We start from the raw sequence: 19,922 nt of genomic DNA, 5'->3' as shown, positions 1-19,922 counted from the left end.
TCTGTGGTTTTATTTCCAAGTTTAAAACTTTGCAAGACTACAATTTATTTGGGTGGATAGTATGAGTTTGGATTCAATTTTCTTGTTTTCCAGATGGCTTCCCAGTTGTCACAATAATTTCTGTTGAATAATCTATCCTTTTACCACTGATTTGGAACGACAACTTTATTACATAAAAAATTCTCATATTATTTTTATTTCTTGAATTTCTGTTGGTCTTATAATCAATAAACAAATAAACAGATCATTTTAATTACTGTAGTTGTATCATATGTTTTACTATCTGGTAGAGGTAGTTGACCTAATTATTTATCTTTTCCAGAATTTTGCTGGCTGTTCTTTAGGAACTTAGAATCACTAATTGGTAATTTTGTTAGGATGTGTTATGTTTATAAATTAATTCAGGGGAAACTGATACCTTTAGCATGCTGAATCTTCCCATCCATGGACATTGTATACTTTTGTGTTTGGTTCAAGTCTTTTAACCACCATCCTCCCAATTCACCTTCTCCCCCAACCCCATCTTTCAGTGGGCTTCTATGACATTTTTAAGTCTTTTCATATAGGTCTTCCTTTATTACATTTATTCCTAGAGTTAGGAATGTATTCCTATCTGGTTAATGTTACACATATAGGGCGGCTTATTTCTAAACAGACACTATAATAAAAACTGTGAGTTATGGTTTTATATAAAAAGTCATACATTTTTGTTTTGGTTCTTTGGTTATGCTCTGAGTTCTTGAAACCTTAGCAAATGCAAGGCTGAAAACTTCACTAGGACCATAGTCACATAACATACTTTTTTAAAACTCCTGCTGAGAAAGAAATACTAAAATGACTGAACATGAGCTTATTAGATTTTTAGAAATCTTTGCTCCATGTTAGCTTCATCTTAAATTTTGGGAGTATTAGAGCTTAGTAGTGTTATATTACATATTAACAATTTTTATTGAACTAACAAACACAAAACTTACCTCCTAAATTCATTCCAGCTTGAAGACATTTCTGAAGTCTACAGGCAGGACAATTCTTCCGTCGAATCTTATCAATGATACAATCATTTCTTCCAGCACATAAATAGTTGTGTTGCCCTGAATAATTAAAAAACAACTGTCAAAATAAAGACTTCTACACTACTATAAAGTACTAATAAGTATAATCAGAATATGAAACTTCATCTTTCCTGCCCTGAAATTTATTCTTCAAAAACACAGAAGAGAAATAAGATTCATGGATAATATAGGCACAGGAATAGTCAGTTTAACACAGGTGAGATTTTAGATTAGAGATAAGATTAATACTGCGTTTATTTCCAACTGACTTTCATATATGTAGAGCCATGCTCCCTCACACTGAAATTTTTGGTAGCTGCCCAAGCCCTCTTAAGCAATGGTGCAATTTTCATTTAGAAATCACAGCAGCAACAGAGTGAATTGCTCAGAGGCTCTCCTGCAGTTGTTTAAGCTGCTATGCCTGTCCACCACTTACACACAGGTGATTTCAGTGGGAAGACTTACAAATTATACAACTGTAAATGTTTAACTATTTCATACTGTAGACCAAACTGTAACTTAAAATATTCAGATGTGGAAATATGCTTAGAGAGAGGCATCTACTGGCAAAATGTGAAATTGTAGCCTAGCTCTATTATTCATTTATTTATTTCAAAGATTTACAGAATATCCACCAGGTACCAGGCACTGTGGCTATAGCAATGAACGAGATAGTCAAAAGGCCCTGCTATCATTAACTTTCATTCAACTGGAAGGAGACAGTCAATAGAAAGGTAATTAGGTAAAATATACAAATGTTGGACCGTCGTAAGTGCTAGGGAAGGGGCATATAACATGGTGGAGATATGGGAGGATGTTGACATTTTAAAAAGAGTACGGAAGGCCTTACTCAAAGATGCTTTAAATAAAGGTCTGAAGGAAATGAGGGCACTGTGTGGACGTCTTGGGGAGAAAATACACTATGCAGAGGGAAAAGCAAATGAGGTAGGGGCAGAGTTGGGGAGGATACCTGGCATGTTTAAGGAGCAGACAAGTACGAAAGAACAGAAAGAATGAGTGGAAAGTAAAAGATAAGGAAAAAGAGTTGATGTGAGTCAGATCATACTGGGCCATAGTAAAGATCATATTTAGGACTTGGACTTTTACTTTGAGTGCAATTGGAAGCTTTGAGTAGAGAAATGACTGGATGTGATTTACATTTAGCACGATTACTCTGGCTGCTATGTTGACAACTGACTCAATGGACAAAGACAGATGCAGGAAGACCAGGGGTAGGAGGCTGTCACTACAATCCAGGGGAGAGATGGTCGTGGGTCAGGTCAGCATGGCAGCAGTGACAGTGGTGAGAAGTGGTCAGAGTTTAGATGCATTTTAAAGGTAGAATGGCCAGCATTTGCTGATAGACAAGAAGAGAAAGGGGAGTTAGAGGCATTAAGATTCTTTGGCTGAACCCTTAAGAAAAATGGAACTGCCATAAATTGAAATGGGGAATACAGTAGGAACATGTGGTTTATGGGAAACCACCCCAATTTTGGACATGTTAAGTTTGAGATGCTTGAGAAGTTTCTATGTGGATGTGCCAAGTTGGCAGTTAGATACACAGGTCTGCAGTCAGGGAGAGGTCTGGGCTGGAGGTGTAACAGCTTGTAGCTTGTAGTCATTATTTTAAGCCATGAGACTGGATGAGATCATATGGAGAGTGAGCACAGACTGGAAAGAGAAGAGGTCTGAGGACTGAGTCATGGGTCATTGAAAACATGCAGACAAAGGAGAGAGGGAGTTTCATCGATTGCTATAAAGCAGTGAACAAGCTCTAAAGCACTCCCTTCAGCTTAGGACTATCATGCTCCTTGGTTGAGACTTACTAGGTAAATTACAGTAAATACTCAATAAAAATAATGTGTGTTGCTTAATGTAACTGAAATAATTTAATCTAAAGCACATTCTCCGTAACATTATGGTAAATCTTAGTAATAATAACAATAAACAGTACTAGAATAGGGAAATCTATCAAAGTAGAGAAATTAAAACCTACCATTATAATAATAAAATGACTTTTTAAAAAATCGGAGGCTCTTAGTGAATATAAGTAGGTATAGATAATTACACAAAGGCAATCAATACCCATGGTAAAGACCATAACTGATTCATATAACATTTCATGATGCTGCACAGTATCTTAACTGGTTACCACCTTTAAAATAAAATTTTAAGACCCTATTATAGCCCTATATTATTTAAGCCTTATAACAACCCTATGATATAGAAGGTAATTATTATTATTGCTATTTGCTCACAAGAAAAAAACTCATGCTAGCACTGGTAAAGTGGCTTCCCAAAATGATGGAACTGGAAGAATTCAGGAAGGCTGACAGTATCAGTGTGCCTTAAGGCCAGAGTCTTTTAAACATCAATTTTCAATATAATTTACTGGTGTTCCAACAAGATGCTGAAAGTGCTCTCTGGAACCAAGAAGCAAAGGAACATTATTTGAATGAGGAACACTCTACTTTATCAGTCAGTATTTCCACTGACAACCAGCATTATGTAACTTTTGCATGGTGTGAAACTGAACACAAAACCACAGATTTATCTATAACTCACACTGAGTTGAACAAACTTTAAAGTCCAAAGAGAAAATTAAACATAATTTTAATTGGTTTCAATTCAGTCAAGTATTCATTGGGAACCTACTATGTGTGCAAAGCTGCCAAACATTTGCATAAGGGGGTGGGGTAATCTAAGGTTCTTTTCCACTTCTGCAAATGGGCAGTAAAATATGACTAAGTCTCTTCGATTGCAGGCATATGAGAATGCATAAGAAATGACCACTGCCTTCCGTACACACTAGAAGATTTTTTTTTTTTTTGGGGTATTCAAAAACAAACTTCCAAAAGCTAGGATATTTCCATAAGGATTTAAAAAAAATGAACACACCATGAAAAAAAAATCCTGTATCTAGTGTGGTGACAAATTGTTAATTAGACTTATTGTGGTGATTGTTTCACAACATAGACAAAAATAGAATCATGATGTTGTACACCTGAAACTAATATAATGTATGTCAGCTATACCTCAATAAAAAAACAAGAAAACAAAAACAAAACAAAAAAAATGAACACACCTTAAAAATCCATGTTATTATAATAGCTACAGGATAATTTCCTTCCTGCAGCAATATTTGAAATTGTGTACCTGGTTTCCACCGACCAGTGTGGTCGCTGCCACCAATTCATCTTCCAAAAATAGGCTGGGAGCACTGTAAAGGACTGCTGCAGGAATGGCCTAAGATTTTTCAGACAATTCCCCATCATTTATATTTTCAGTTGTGCAAACATTAAAGATTTAAATTGTACCTTAAAAGTACGTATGTTCCATCCCTCAATCTATACTAAAACATCAAAGTAACAACAACAAAACCCACAATGAAAACAAGAGAATGCACCTAGAAGATCTAAAAAACTTTAATCATGTCTTACTTAAACACTGTGTTCTCCTAGTATTAAGAATACTAATCCTGAGTAAGTCACATCCCAGGCATTTTTAGGTAAACGATTTTCTATGATGCTAACAACATAGGGCAGACAACCAGAATGCTGGGGACCAGAGAGTGGAGGCTTTGGATGATAAGCTAAGGAACTCAGATTTTATTCAGCAGGTGATGGGGTATCAGTGAAGATTCTTGCTTGCAATATGTTGAGTTCAGAACTGTGTTTTAGAAACATTAATCTGAAGGTGATATACTAAGTAGATAGAATGGAAATAGGGGACACCATTAACAGTCTACTTGAAAGTTCTCAAAGATGGCCTCTATGCAAATTAGTAGCTATATATTTGTCAGACTATATAGCAACAGGAATAATCCTGTGGTTAAAAAGAATCTTGGTGATAAAGGAAACAAAGATTTCTGATTCAAATTACATGTCCATTACGGGGAGAATTCCAGTTCTGGTAGTGGCAGAACAGCTTGAATCAGATAAACCTCCTACAGATAACAATTATAAACTGTCCACAAAAGGAGAGAAAGATGTGAAGGCACTGGGGAGCAACCAAAAGCAGGCAGAAACTGGAAGAAAATGGACTCTTGAGAAAAGAGAATCACCCTAGACAAGATTCACCTTTGAATAAGTCTTTCCTTGAGGGCCTACATTCCACTCAGTGCAGGGTAGAAACCAAGCAAAATCCTCAGTCTTATTAGCTTCAGAAGGCAGAGAACAGACTTGGGGACTGTCAGAGCAGCTAGAAATTGAAGAAGGATATTCTGGAAAGAAGGGTGTCATAGGGGGATGGAGGTAGATAAAGTGTACATATTAACTCCCCTCAAATTCTTGGCTGACCCCTAAACTGAACATGAAACTTCAGAGTCCAGGGGTAAAACAATTTAAAGTTGTAAGGGCTGAGCAGATTATTTCAGCTGCTGCCCACTAAATCAGGACTCGTTAAATACCTCAGGCTTTCCATTGTAATACTAGAAGGTCCCTACCTGGTATTCCAGGACTGAGGCATTTACCGTGTGGTTAAAGGCACAACCAAAATAGACCTACCTTAAAAAAGTTTAATGCAAAGGCTCGACAATTTCAAGGTGATCTGTCAGAAATGTAACTGACTACTAGAACAAAACTCAATACTCTTTGGAGAAATACATCAGAATCTGGATTCTCTAGAAAGTCTAGAATACAATAATAATCATCAGAGGTATTTAAAAACAGAAAAATATGAACCAAAGTCAATACAAAAAATAATCAGTAGAAACAGATCTAGAGGTTGGAATTAACAGATAAGGATTTAAAAACCGATATGTCAGACTGTATAAGAAAATATGATTAATAGGAGTTAAGAATTGTGGACTATCAGAAGAGGTCTGGAAACTATAAAAACTAAATAAACAAAACCAAATGGCTATCCAAGAACTGAAAAATACAGTATCTAAAATATTTATTGGTTAGAATTAACAATATATTGGGCACTAAACAAAAATGAGTTATTGAAATTAAATAAATCTAAGTAGAAATCATCCAAATTAAAGCACAAAGAAAAAAATTACAGTATAAATGAACAAGGCACTAATAGCCTGTAGGATAGCATTAAGTAATTTAATATGTGTGCAGGTGGAGTCCCAGAAGGTGAGAGAAAATAGGTCAGAAAACTATGTGAAAATTTATAAATTTGATTAAAGCAGCAACTTGAAAATCTAGAAAGCTTAGCAAACGCCCTCTTTGAAAGATAAATACAAAGAAAAGCATTATAGCACAATATAGTCAGGTTACTGAAAAACAAATATAAAAATAATTATAAGCAGCCAGAGGCAAAAAAATTACATTAAAGGGACAAGCAAAAGAGTAATATCTGATTTCATATCAAAGCAATTGAGGCCAGAAGACAACATATGATATCTTTAAAGACCATCAACCCAGAATAACCAATGAAAGTATTTCTCAAGATGAAGGTGAAATAAAGACATTTTTGGATAAACTAAAGCTAAGGGAATTTGTTGCTAGCAGAATCACATTATAAGATATGAAAAAGGAAGTTCTCTTTGCTGAAGGACAATGATACCAGATAGAAATCTGGATGTACTGAGAAGAAAGGCAAAAACTGGAAATGATAGATGGTAAAATGTAAAAGAAATTTTCTTTCTTTCTAAAAATTACTTAAAAGTCAAATGATTGTTTAAAGAAAAAAAGAATAAAAATGTATTATGGGATTTATAAAATATGTATGAGTGAAATATCTGAGAACATAAGAAAAAAAGCGATAAAAATGAAATTCTACTGCTGTAAGTTTATTACATTATACTTAAAATGGTACACTTGAAATTAATTCAAGGTAGATGATGATAAATTAAGAGTACATCCTGTAATCCTGAGAGCAATGGTTCTCAAAGTATGGTCCCTGGACAAGCAACATCAACATCACATAAGAACTTACCAGAAATTTAAATTTACAGGGCCGACTCCAGACTTACTAATTCAGGAACTCTAGGGTGGGACCTAGAAATCTGTGTTTTATATAGCCCTTCAGGTGATTCTGATGCACATTAATGTTTGAGAGACTGCCTGAGCAGCCACTAGAATAATAACACTAAGAAGTGTAGCTCAAGACACCGTAGAGATATAAAATGGCATACTAAAAAGTACTTAACCCAAAAAATACAGAGAAGGAAAAACAAGGGAACAAATAACAGAGGGAACAAAAGGAAAACAAACACCAAAGTAACAGGTATAAATCTAGTATAGCAATAATTACATTAAATGTAAATGGTCTAAACACTTTGATTAGAAGTAAAGGTGGTAGACTAGATGAAAAGAAGCAAGACTGATGTACGTGTTAAGGTGCATTTTAAATATATAGGCACAGACAGGTTGAAGGTTAAAAGATGGGAAAATATATACAATGTAAAATGTAATATAAGAAAGCTGATACAGATATATATATATATATATATATATATATATTAAAGATTTTAGTTATTTATTTGAAAGAAAGAGACACAGTGAGAGAGGGAACACAAGCAGGGGGAGTGGGAGAGGGAGAAGCAGGCTTCTCGCTGAGCAGGGAGCCCGATGCGGGGCTCGATCCCAGGACCCCGGGATCAAGACCCGAGGCGAAGGCAGACGCTCAATGACTGAGCCACCCAGGCGCCCCCTGATCCAGCTATATTAAAATCAGACAAAGTAGACTTCAAGACAAAGAGGATCACCAAGAGACAATGTCATTTTATGATGATTAAATTGACAGATAACAATCCTAAATATAAAATGCATCTCACAGTGGAGCTTCAAAATACATCAAGCAAAAATTGACAGAACTAAAAGGAAAAAAGATAAATCCAAAATCACAGTTGGCGACTTAAGAACCCTCCTCTCAGCAACAATTTCTCAGAGCAATCACTATCTACCTAGAGGAACAGTAAAGATATAGAAGATTTGAACATTATCAAACACCTTGGCCCAAATAACATTTAGGTCACACAATTACACAATACACATGTTCAAGTGCTCATGGGACATTCACTGAGAGAGGGCATATCTTGAGCTATAAAACAAGTGTCAAATTCTAAAAGGATTAAAATCATGCACAGTATGTTTTCTCATCACAAAGGAATTAAATTAGAAATCAATAACAAAATAGCTAATAAAACCACACATATTTAAAAATTAAGCAACACCCATCTAAATAATTTGAGTCAAAAAAGAGATCAAAATGGAAATACTGAATATTTCAAACTGAATGATAATGAAAACTCAACATATCAAAATTTGTTGGATACAGCTAAAGCAGTACTTACAAAAGAATTTTTAGCTTTATACACTCATATTAGAAAAAAGAAAGGTTTAAAATTGATGACCTAGGATTCTACCTTAAGATGCTCGAAAAAAATAGAAACTAATCCCAAAGCAAATAGAAGGAATGAAATACAGTGTAGAAATCATTGACAAAGAAAAATACAAGCAAGAGAGAAAAATCAACAAAGTCAAAAGGTGGTTCTTTATAAAGCCTAGTTAATTAGGCAACAGCAGATAGGCTGGGAATTCTGCTCCATGTCTTCTCACCTTGGGCCCTAGGCTGATGGAGCAGCCACCACAGTGAATACTGAGTCTCAGGGCACAGACGCTAGTGAATCTACTTAGGAAATCTAATGCTCCAGACTAGAAAGGACAATTCACTATTCATTGCTCAGATCTAGTCCAATGAGCCCACTCAACCACAAGGAAGGCAGGAACTGGAATCCTACCTTGTGCCCAGAAGGCAAAGAGCTGGAAATATATGGGGAACCTTGCTGAAGACTACCTCCAGGAAGGGTAAATGAGAAAATAAAGTTCAGCCTTTATATTAGTTCTTCTCAAAGTATTAGAAGATTTACATTATTGCTTTTTTTTGAACAAATTAATTTTAATAGATAATGCTGAGAGCTCTTTCCATAAATAGGTGAACTTTTCAAAGTATTAATGAGAAGCTACTAGTGTGTAATACATTTCCTTTTAAAAGAAAATAAGCATCTATGGACTATTTTAATAAAGAATGTAATCCAGTGACCACCTCCAAGTCCCAAAACCCCCAGCCTATTTTATCAATGGAAACACACTAATATGCATATGTATTCAAGAATTTGTACTGAAAGAAAAAGAAACTAAATAAATTAAAAGCTTATAGGGGAAATGCAAATGTCCCACAATTTTCAAATAGATTATAATTATTTTTCTTCATAAAAATTTAGAGAAAGTTCCATCTGGCTAGTTGGTAACAAGCACTGTAATAGATACTCCAAAGAAAAATCATTTCCACAACACGGAGGGAAATAAAAGCTTAAAGTAAATAGGATATGCTTTGAAGATTACAAAATATTTCTTTAAATTAAAACCTTTGTACAAAATTGCTGAACATCCATCTATGACACGCTATTAGACACTAAGAAGAACGATACAGCACAAACAGCATACTTCCTGGTCCATAGCTGCTACTGAATAAAAGAATGAAGGAATGAATACAAACACACTGATAAATTCAATCATGTACAACATACAGAATTTAAATGTTCATACAGTATGTTGTATATAGACAAACCTACAGTAATAATGAATGTTCACAGAAGGCCTACTGACTCCTAGGTAATTGACTTTCACAAAAGATCCATGCATATAAATCTTTTCTGCTTATCTCCAGCATCATACCTTTTAGACTCTCCTACACACACACAACAATGGAAAAAAAAGAGCTCTCAGGATTTACTAGGAAGCAGCAGAGAGTTCTATGAAAGGCAAAGCTTAAACTAGGGTCAGAATCCCACAGAGGCAGAGTGTGCCTTTCTGGTGTCCTAGGTCCCAAGTCATTCCCCAACCCCCCCCCCCCCCCGCCCCATGTAGCCCACATCATGCTCCATTGAAGTTGGCTAGGTAGCCATTACGGAGCCACTTGTATGTAAGAACATCTTGTTTTAGGAATGAAAATCTGTTCAGGAGGGCTCAGGGAACTTTAGTCACTCATCCATCAGTGTGTACTAGTTCAGTGTACCTCCTGCCTGAGGAAGTGGCTGCTTTTTGGAGAAAAGGCAGTCATTCTAGAAAACAGAAAGCCACCAAGGTTGGAGTAAATCTGGATGGGGTACCGGGAAGCTTAGTTAGCACATATGTAATATAAATTCACAGGCTTACAGAAAAACCAGAAGTATTCAAATCAAACGGAAAATGCCCATGGACTTTAAAAAACAAAGTCGAGGGATGCCTGCGTGGCTCAGTTGGTTAAGCATCTGCCTTCGGCTCAGGTCATGATCCCAGGGTCCTGGGATCGAGACCCGCATCAGGCTCTCTGCTAGGCAGGAAGCCTCCTTCTCCCTCTCCCACTCCCCCTGCTTGTATTCCCTCTCTCACTGTCTCTCTGTCAAATAAATAAATAAAATCTTTAAAAAAAAACACAAAAAAACAAAGTTGAGTTCAAAAATTTAAAAAACAAATCAACAGTATCATTTTTTCCCTATTGTTCTCAACTGTGGTATTGCTTTTAACTGGAAAATAATTCAGAAAGTGCCTAAAAATTAACATCATTGCTTTAAAAGTTACTGAACTCAAGAAAAATTCTCTTTGAAAACTTTCAATTACTTTGAAATCAAAAACCAAGTTTTTGTTGTACTTGGGTTGGTCCCAAATGAGAAAATACAGATTGGATGACATATGGGTCTTGCCTTAAAGCATCAATAATGCTAGAACCGAAAGAATGGAAACGTGGAAGGCAGCAGGGAGGAGATACAGTGGGAAGGGCACAGCTTTGTCACCGGACACACCTGGGTCCCAACCCAACCTCAGTCAATAGGGAGTTGTGAGAATCTTGGCCAAGTTGTTTAACTTGTTCTGAGCCCCAGCTTCCTGATCTATAAAATGGACATAGTAACGCTTGCTTTATAGGTTGTTGAATTCAAATTAATATATATAAAGAAAGCAGCACAAAGCCAGGCCCGAGGTAAGAACTCAAAAAAAAAAAAAAAATGGTGATAGTGATGTTACCCATCTTTTTTTTGGTTAGCTTGGTTTAAAAAAAAAAAAGTAGAATGAGAAAATCCAAAGAACATAGCCTAAACTTTTTTAAACTATAATTTATTTTTATTTTTTATTTAATTTTATTTTACTTTATTATGTTAGTCACCATACAGTCCATCATTAGTTTCTGATGTAGTGTTCCATGATTCATTGTTTGCGTATAACACCCAGTGCTCCATGCAGAACGTGCCCTCTTTAATACCCATCACCAGGCTAATCCACCCCCCCAGCCCCCTCCCCTCTAGAACCCTGTTTGTTTTTCAGAGTCCATCATCTCTCATGGTTCGTCTCTCTCTCCGATTCCCCCCTTCATTTTTCCCTTCCTTCTCCTAATGTCCTCCATGCTATTCCTTACAAACATAGCCAACTCTTAATTAAATACGTCATTGAAGAACTTTCTGTGGGAAACAAATATCACAATTGAGTGAGGAACACCTGTAGATGGAAAGCCCACTTGAGACGAGACAGATACCATTCAGCTCTGATCTCCAAGCCTTAACTTTTTCAAAAGCTGGCAAGGATGTGAGAGTGGGGAACGATATCCTTAGGGTAAACACAGGACAGAAAGCTGGGACTCGGATCTGTCTGCAGCTCAGCTAAGAATTCTAGATGAGGGTCCAAGACCCTAAGAGTGGTGTTAAGACTCTGCAAAGTTATAACTTTCTTGTACTGTTGCTCCTCATATGCTTTACCTGTTTTCCAGGGTTACTTAATATCAAAACTCTTAAAACTAAGTAGGCACACATTTTAAAGGCAAAACAGGGTCCAGTCCCTGCATGACCTTTCTAGAAGGTGGACAAGGCTGGGGAAACTTAAATGACTAAGATAAATCATGAGATCGATGTGGTATGACTTTGAAGAAGGAAGTGATTATACTGGGAAGAAAGGGATGAGGAAGGCTTTGTGCAGAAAGCAAGCATCTGAGGTAAGCCTCGAAGAATGCTGTGGATTTGAAACACGGAGAGGACAGGCACATAGACATCCCAGGCAAAGGACGGGGGCGGGGAACAGCAGAGACACAGTTAAATGTGCGGTGAGCAACTGGTCTGATCAGTTGAGGTCCAGGAAGACAGGGGAACAGAGAAGCAACAAACTGTATTCTGGTGCCCAGAGGACATCCAGGGAGCTGTCAACACTGTGAGGGCTCCTGAGCCCCCTCTTCTGGGTTTTAGACGTGCGCATCCACCTAACTCAGTGGATGTCCCCACCTGAAGGTCTCTGACACGTCAAATCCTCCATATTCACAAATCAAGCATAAAGTGCCCACCCTACAGACAGCCCTCTTCCAGCCTCCTAATTCCCCTGCCCTTAAAGCTATAGCCAGTTATTAGAACTAGAAGCTTCAGGGTCATCCTTGATTTACACCCCACCCACCTCCCCACAAACTCCTGCAATCCCCAATATTCCATAGGTCCTGAGGCCATGAGGTCCTGGTGATTCTCTGCCCTGAGTTTCTCTTGAATCCTATCTATATCTGCCAGTACTTTCTCCCCTGATTTTAGGCTCTCTTAGTTAAATTTCTGAATTACAGAGTTTGAATCCTTGCTTACTATCTGTGGGACCTGAGACAAGTTACTTAACCTTTCTGTATATCCATTTCCTCATTTGTTAAATAGGAATTATCAAAGTGTCTATCTCATGAGTTATCAGGAAGATGAATATACCATATAAAGTACTTAGAGTAATCCCTGGCATCCAGTAAGGATCCGGTGAATGGTAGTTGTTATCATGAAATTATTGCCATCATATATTATTATTATTATTGTAACTAGTCTACCCTGCCTCTACCATGTCCTCATTTCTAAATCAAATGATGATTAAACTTCAATTTGAAAGCTAAGAGAAATGAACCCTAACACAGCCCTCAGTATCTAAGAACACAAAGTGAAGAGCTACCCTGGCTGAAATGGCCATGAGGACCCTCCCTGGTGCTATTCCCCATTTTGCACCTGCCGGTGATCCAGAAGGCACTGTGTGGCAAACCTAGGGCTCTTCTGAGCACACAATCAGAGCCAGGAGCCTCCGCCTTCCAGAGAGCTGTGCAGTGATCCTTTGGAATCACAAACCTGATCATTTCATCCTTCTGGTTAAAGGCCTTCTAGGGCCCTTCACTACCTAAACTTCCAAGTGCAAACTGTTCTGTATCTTATTCAAAGTGACACTGAGCCACTGGGACACAAAGAGGGGAGGTAGGCTGGCAGGCAGAGCTCAAAGATATGCTCAGCAAAACTTACTACTATTTCAGGAAAAGTAAGCAAAGCTGGGATCAGAGGCATTTGATACTGTAACACTGGACTGTTTTTTCTACTGGTCTTTTAGTTATGGTGTTTTTATTGTCACGTGATTGCTATTATGATTGGTATGAAAGACATCGTAACTGGTGGCTTATTTTAACAAAATGGAAAAAGTCAGAAGATCGGTCACTTTGTATGTTTGTATCTCTGTTCACAGGTACAGGCATATAGGTCAGTCCAGAATTACAAACCATCCTTAGAGACACCCTAAAACTGCAGATGGTAGCACCGGGTGCAGTGAGCATCCCCTGCCTGTCTGGCTCTGGCTCATGTTCAGTCCTAGGCTGTGGCGGCACCTGTGGTACATCTTCCCCATTACTTCTTTGCTTTGACCTTAGGGAGGAGTCCTATTTCTGCTTTGCTCTGGTTCAACTTTCATATTCAGTGATATCTTGGGAACACACACCACCTTCAATTCCCCAGCAATGTTCTGCTCCTCTAACTACATCTGGAAAAACACACTATCCTCTCTTATTCCACCTGGGAGCTAGGCCATAAGTACGGCTGATATCAAATCAAACACTAGAGTTCTCAGGTAAAATTAGACATGGAAAGAACCCGGTTCTAGAAGCCCTAGTAACATGCTGAACACCTACAAATAGCTTCCTGAATTTTTTTTAAAAAGATGCACAAAGAAGGAGGTAGTTGAACTCAATCTGATGAGCAGGCATTTGATGTGACAGGGGATTAAAGTGATTCTATACTGAACAGAATGCCCCAAGTTGTACATTTTGAAAAACTGACTTATCATGACACTTGGGGAGCACAGCCCTTTACAAATGGGGGACTGACTGGAGACAGTAAGGACACACCAAACATGACACCTGTCCCTGCCCCAGCGTCCAGATCCTTTCCCATCCCCCTAAAGAAGCTTGCCTGGGGTCTCAGGTTGGGTCTTCCAGATGGGAACACTTCAACCTCTCCCCATGTGGGTATTTTCTTCCGGAGGAGACAGCTCCCTGGATGCCACACTTCAGGTCTCTCCTTTACTCACTCTGCCTTGATTAGTAAGTCTGAGAAGAATCAATCTGACTTGTTTGCCTCAGCATCTTCCTCCGGGGGGAGAATTCCCTCAGGGAGCAGGTGCAGCCTCCAGTCTTGAGGAGGCCTGTCCTGCTCCAGGATTGCCTGCACCTCTATCTAATTCTGGGGCTCAGGTAGCAGTCCCCTTTTTTGCTCTTACCACTAAGCCACATCCTTCAACTTATTTACCACCCCCCACCCCAAAGTTGATATTTTATCTACCACCAGCTACTGCTTTATTTCTTCATTTGTTCACCATCCAGGTAGGGAAACAAGGTGCTAGTTCACAGGTCTCTTAGAGATAAAGACAGAAGCCCACACCAGCGTCCCCGAGACTCAGATCTCAACAACAGGGATACGACACCAGGTGGGTCCCCCCAATGTGAATCCTGTGACAAAGATCCTACGGTCCTTCTCTACCTACTTCCATGGAATCTTGCTCCCCAATTCCTGACTCCCCAGGTCTGCAATATGTTAGAAGGCAGGGCACCCAGAGAATACACGGTCATGTGAGAATCCAAATGTCAGGGTGCAAACCTCTTGATGACAGTTAAGACATATGTTAGTTCCTTTTCTGTGATTGTTTTCATTTTCCTTTAAAAAAACAATCTATCAAAGAGATTTCACCAAAGGATCTCATTTTTCTTTAAAATTTTATTTTCGCACTTAACACGCTAGGTGAAATGCAATTTTCTTTTTCACGCCTTGAAACTACAAGAGAGTTTAACTAAAAGGGGGCAGAAATGAGTAACATAGTTTAATATTTATCACTATCTCAAAGATATATTGCTCAATAATTTGTTATATGCCCAAAGCCATTAACGAATCTGATAGTCGTGTTGCTGTTGCTGTTATTAAAACCTGGGAACTCTGTGCTTTAGCAGAAAACCAAACTTTCTGAGTCCTCTTTAACTTAACTACCCCTGATGGATACTCTAAGAATATCCAGGCTTTATGTACAATGTAGTTTCCCTTTTTCTGAAAAAGGCATTCATTTTCAGAAAGGCAATTTCACCAAATCCCTTTTAGAATTAACTTTTGGCTTAAATTTCTTTCTGATTTTTAAAGGTCCATTTGTTATCCTGCTGGAGGATTTTTTTTTTTTTTTTTTTTTTAAAGCAGTTGACAACTGCCCAGCAACAGCAGCCTGTGTTTGCAGTCACTATTTTGGGCTACATCACATGTCACTTACATAACCTTGTTTAACTGCTCTTGAACTGGTTTGAACAACCTGGGAAACAGATTAGGGCAGTCCCGGCAAATTCCCTCATTGCAGATTCTGATGGGTGATTTCCCATCCCCCCTGCCCCCATCTTAAAATGTTGCACGGTGAATAAGACGGTGTCCGACAAGAACTGGTTATTCATTGTTAGAGCCAGCTAAAACATTTGATAATTAACTTCCTCTGCTCAGTTTAAACCAGTCTGGTCTGCCCATAATAAACCAATGAACAATGATCCCCTGCTGCTGGGGTTTATGAGTGAGCCTGGATTAACATGCTTTAAAATGCCAGTGGTGGGGGGGGACTCACTTGAGAAGTATAGGTTGCCTCTGCCACCTTTGAACACCAATATTTTTAAGTTATGTTTTGAGGAGTCTAAGATTTTAATTTAGAAGTCAGATTGGACTTATTTTTTTCCCTGTGGTGTTTCAAGAGTTCTTCCCATGTGGGTAAGCACGAAATTCCCAGATAAACATTCTTCTTGGTGTGAAAGGTGTTAGTTTTTCATTTAAAAAAATATAACTTCTAATTATCGTGACTTAAATTTTAGGCACTCTGTATATTTTGGTGAAAGATAATCAAAGAAAATATATGACACAAGCCAAGTGCAATAAGCTTTTAACCTTGAGAAACATGTATTATGATGTGCAATAAGAAAAGACAAGTACGTTATTGACAAAGAACAAGGAACATTTTTTCAGGAGGAGTGACTTATGTCCTACACATATTCAGTAGTAGGAATTTAACATAGCTGTACTTTGCTATGCAAAAACATCTGTTATCTAGATAAACTTTCTTTTAAATAAGTTATTCAGGGCACTGGGCAGGGAATTAACACTTGCTGAATTCCTATTATGTGACAGGTGCTTTACCAATCACATAATTTAATCCTTAATTTAAAAATCCTATGGGATGTGGGAATGAATCCTATGAGATTGGTCATATGTTCTCCATTTTGTCAATGAAGACACACAGGTTAAATCATGTGGCCAGCTTAGCTGGGATTTGTACTTGGTGCTCTTTCATTACAGCATTTACTCTTTCTATGGCTCCATATGTATTAGAAGTACCCCTAAGATATTTACACCCACGGGGTAAAATGGGACATAAAGAGAATCTTTGCATCAAAAGACATTTAGGCTACCATATAGGGATAACTTGTATACTAAAATATTAACTACTCTGACTGACACTTGGGAAGGGAAATGGCATGAATTTAGGCCTATCTACAAGTCTGTTACATAGGATGGCAAACTTACATACTGCCCAATCCACCACTTTTTCTTGGTCCACATGTACCTGCAAACCCCAGAACCTGAACGAAACATATTCACAGTCTTACAGAACTGAATCCTGTGTGCTATGTTCTTAATGATCAGATCTCATTCACTTATGTTCAACCAGAAAATTGCCCAAGATCTTAAAAGTAGAAATGAGGCCTGGCAGAGAGAAGGGGTCTTGTTCAACCACCCTGGCCTCAAACTATTAAGATTTGAAGGTCTCAACACAGCTCAGTGGGTCCTTATTTGCCATCTGAGGCATAGCCTGGTTTCTGAACACCCTTCTAGTTCTAAACCCAAATGAAACCCAGCTGAGAGCTGTCTTGGTAACAGAGAATGATTGTATCATAAACTTATACTGACAATCTAAATTTTTTTTTAAAGTTTTATTTATTTATTTGACAGAGACAGCGAGAGAGGGAACACAAGCAGGGGGAGTGGGAGAGGGAGAAGCAGGCTTCCCGCTGAGCGGGGAGCCCGATGCAGGGCTTGATCCCAGGACCCTGGGATCATGACCTGAGCCAAAGGCAGACGCTTAACGACTGAGCCACCCAGGCACTCCGACAATCTAAATTTTTGCTAGAAAAAAAATTATGAAACTTTTTGATGTGAGGTTGTTTTGCTCACACACACACACACACATTAAATTAGACTAATTTGGGTATATAATAGCATGTGCAAGGTACAGAACTGAAGCAGTATTATGGGTCATATGACTTAAAGGTTCTCTCTGTCTCCACTATCCGCTGGCCACCCAGTTCCCTTCCCCAGAGGCAACCACTGTTATCAATGTCTCTGTAGCACTCCAAAGGTTTTCTAGGACACATGTCTTTTAAGCACAGTGACTATGTTGTTTGTTGAGTTAAGCACTATTAATTCAATATGTCTGTTATTTTACTAATTAACTCAACAAATAATTATTGGGTGGCTATTACATGCCAGTTATTGTGATCGGCACGGGGGCTGAGAGATAAATAAGGCGAGATCCCTGTCCTTGAGGGACTCATACACGGTCCAGTGTGGGAGACAGGGTGCTAAGCAGATCAAACCCTGGAGCAAGAACAGCATGTGGGCAGAGTGCTAAAGGAATGTGGAAGAGGAAAGACGTGTTTCAGAAGTCAGAAAAGGCCTCCTCGGGAAAAAAAAAAAAACAAAAAAACACAACACTAGGCCAGCTTCTTGAGGAATGTTTGTTGGGTGGAAAGGGAGAGAAGTTTTCTAACTAGAGAAACAACATGTTAACGTGGATGCTGTCAAAGGGTATCATATACAGAGATGGGAGAGCTTGGTGTGGCTGGAGCATTGGGAGCATATGTGAAGGCAGTAAAAAATAGGACAGCAAGGGTTTGCTGTGCCATGCGACGTAGGCTGGCTATGGATCTTTAGGCAATGGGGAAGCCAATCCAGGTCTAATTTGTGTTTTAGGAAGTTCACAGGGGCAGCTCAGCAGGAAATATCCAGAGTAATGGCAAAGGGACTGGTTAAGCTCAGAATTCACCTGACTCTTTAAGACGGTGGTTAGTTATCCTGATTAGTTAACCTAATCTGTTACTCCCTAGCCCCAAATGTGTTTTTCTATATCTTACTTGCTTCAACATCCACTCATTATCCAAGTGATAACAGTTGAAACCATCCTAAATTATTTCTTTCTGGTCTTCCGTGCAAATATTCCACACCTTTCTGATTTTATTACCCAAAGTTGTTGACTTCTGCCTCCAGGGTCTCATGGTCTCAAAGAAGGAGATAATGTGTATGCTCGAGGTAAAAACGGTAGCCTTTGAGTTACCTTCCTACTTTGCCAAAGCAGAGTAGATATTTTCCTTGTTTAGCATTCTCCTTTATCCAATTCTTTCCAATAGAAATAACTCACAAATTTAGGATGTTTGAACCAAAATTCTTGTGCTTATGAGGAAAAAGTGGTACAGGATGTAGATCTGCATACATTAGACTTTGTGTAGGATTATTTCACCATTCGGAGTTGAAGACCATAATCAGAGGAGGCAGGGTGGAGGAACTGTGGCAAACTGTCCTGTGAAGTAGGACAAGCCATTGGCTGAGGAGGAGGACAGGGGAGGATGAGAGAGCAGATCCTAAGTGTGTGGAACTGTCATGAGAATATGACAGACAGCATGACGGGAAAGGCAGAGGACTAACATTTGGTGAGTAGCTACGATGCTCTAAGCTACTAGGCTGGAAAAGTTATATTCTCATCATATTCAATGTTGATAGGGAATATTGTCCTCGTGCTCTGGACAAGAAAAAACATAAGTTAAGCAGCTGTCCATGGTGCTTCTCACAGCCAGTGGTGATGGCAGAATTTGAACCCAGATCTGATAAAGCCCATGCTCACCTGGCGAGTCACTCAGAAAGTCCTGAAATCTTAATATGCACAATATCTCATTCTTGCTTTCTAAGACAGCTTTGTACTTACACATTTTAACCTTGTACATTTGATCATTTGGACTAAATTGCTTAAAATCAAAGAACTTCCCTTTTAGAAAATAGCTTAGTCCTTATTTATAGCTGAAACTCAGAAGAAAAAGTTCCTAACGTAGTGATGGGTTTGGGCTCAGACACATGTGGGTTATATCTAGACTCTATCACTTATCAGCCCTGCAATATATTTTCTCACCCATAAAGTTGGAGTAACCAAACTTATCTCATGGGGGATTATAGTGAATAAATGCAATAGTATGTTTAAAACGCCTAGCACCATGACTGGAACACAACTGGTGCTCCACAAACCTTCTCCTCCAAGGTCATACCCTTGAGATTGAGACCGGGGAGTGGAGCCCTGTTCCTGGAGCCGAATGCCTGGCTCCCACCTCATTTCACCACACCCTGACTGTGAGAGCTGGTTAGTCGGCCTCGTGAAGCCTTCATATCCCCATCTATAAAATGGGGAGAGTAATAGTACCTCTCCCTTAGGGCAGCCCTGTCCAGGCCAATCTTGACTTTGAGCAGGAAGGAATGAGTCCCTCTGTTTTAAACCTGGATCTCTGCATTAAGTCCAATATAATCTCTAATTATGCTTGTATTCTGGGTTCACTTTCTGTTAA

The 19,922-nt window shown here is 38.6% G+C and overlaps 1 protein-coding gene across 1 annotated transcript in view; it reads right to left on the bottom strand.

Moving 5' to 3' along the window:
* The window catches only part of NR3C2 (nuclear receptor subfamily 3 group C member 2), a 329,662-nt gene that overhangs the window by 104,495 nt on the left and 205,245 nt on the right, over positions 1-19,922 (bottom strand). Inside the window, exon 4 of the mRNA XM_028125270.2 lies at positions 975-1,091. Coding sequence (XP_027981071.2) covers positions 975-1,091 — 117 coding nt within the window. The remainder of the gene's footprint in view (positions 1-974; positions 1,092-19,922) is intronic.

This window comes from Eumetopias jubatus, unplaced genomic scaffold (genome assembly GCF_037043125.1).
Source record: "Eumetopias jubatus isolate StellerSeaLion01/CBP00866 unplaced genomic scaffold, mEumJub1_p1.0 scaffold_2, whole genome shotgun sequence".
Classification (NCBI taxonomy): domain Eukaryota; kingdom Metazoa; phylum Chordata; class Mammalia; order Carnivora; family Otariidae; genus Eumetopias; species Eumetopias jubatus.
This window is presented reverse-complemented; position numbering and strand designations above follow the sequence as displayed.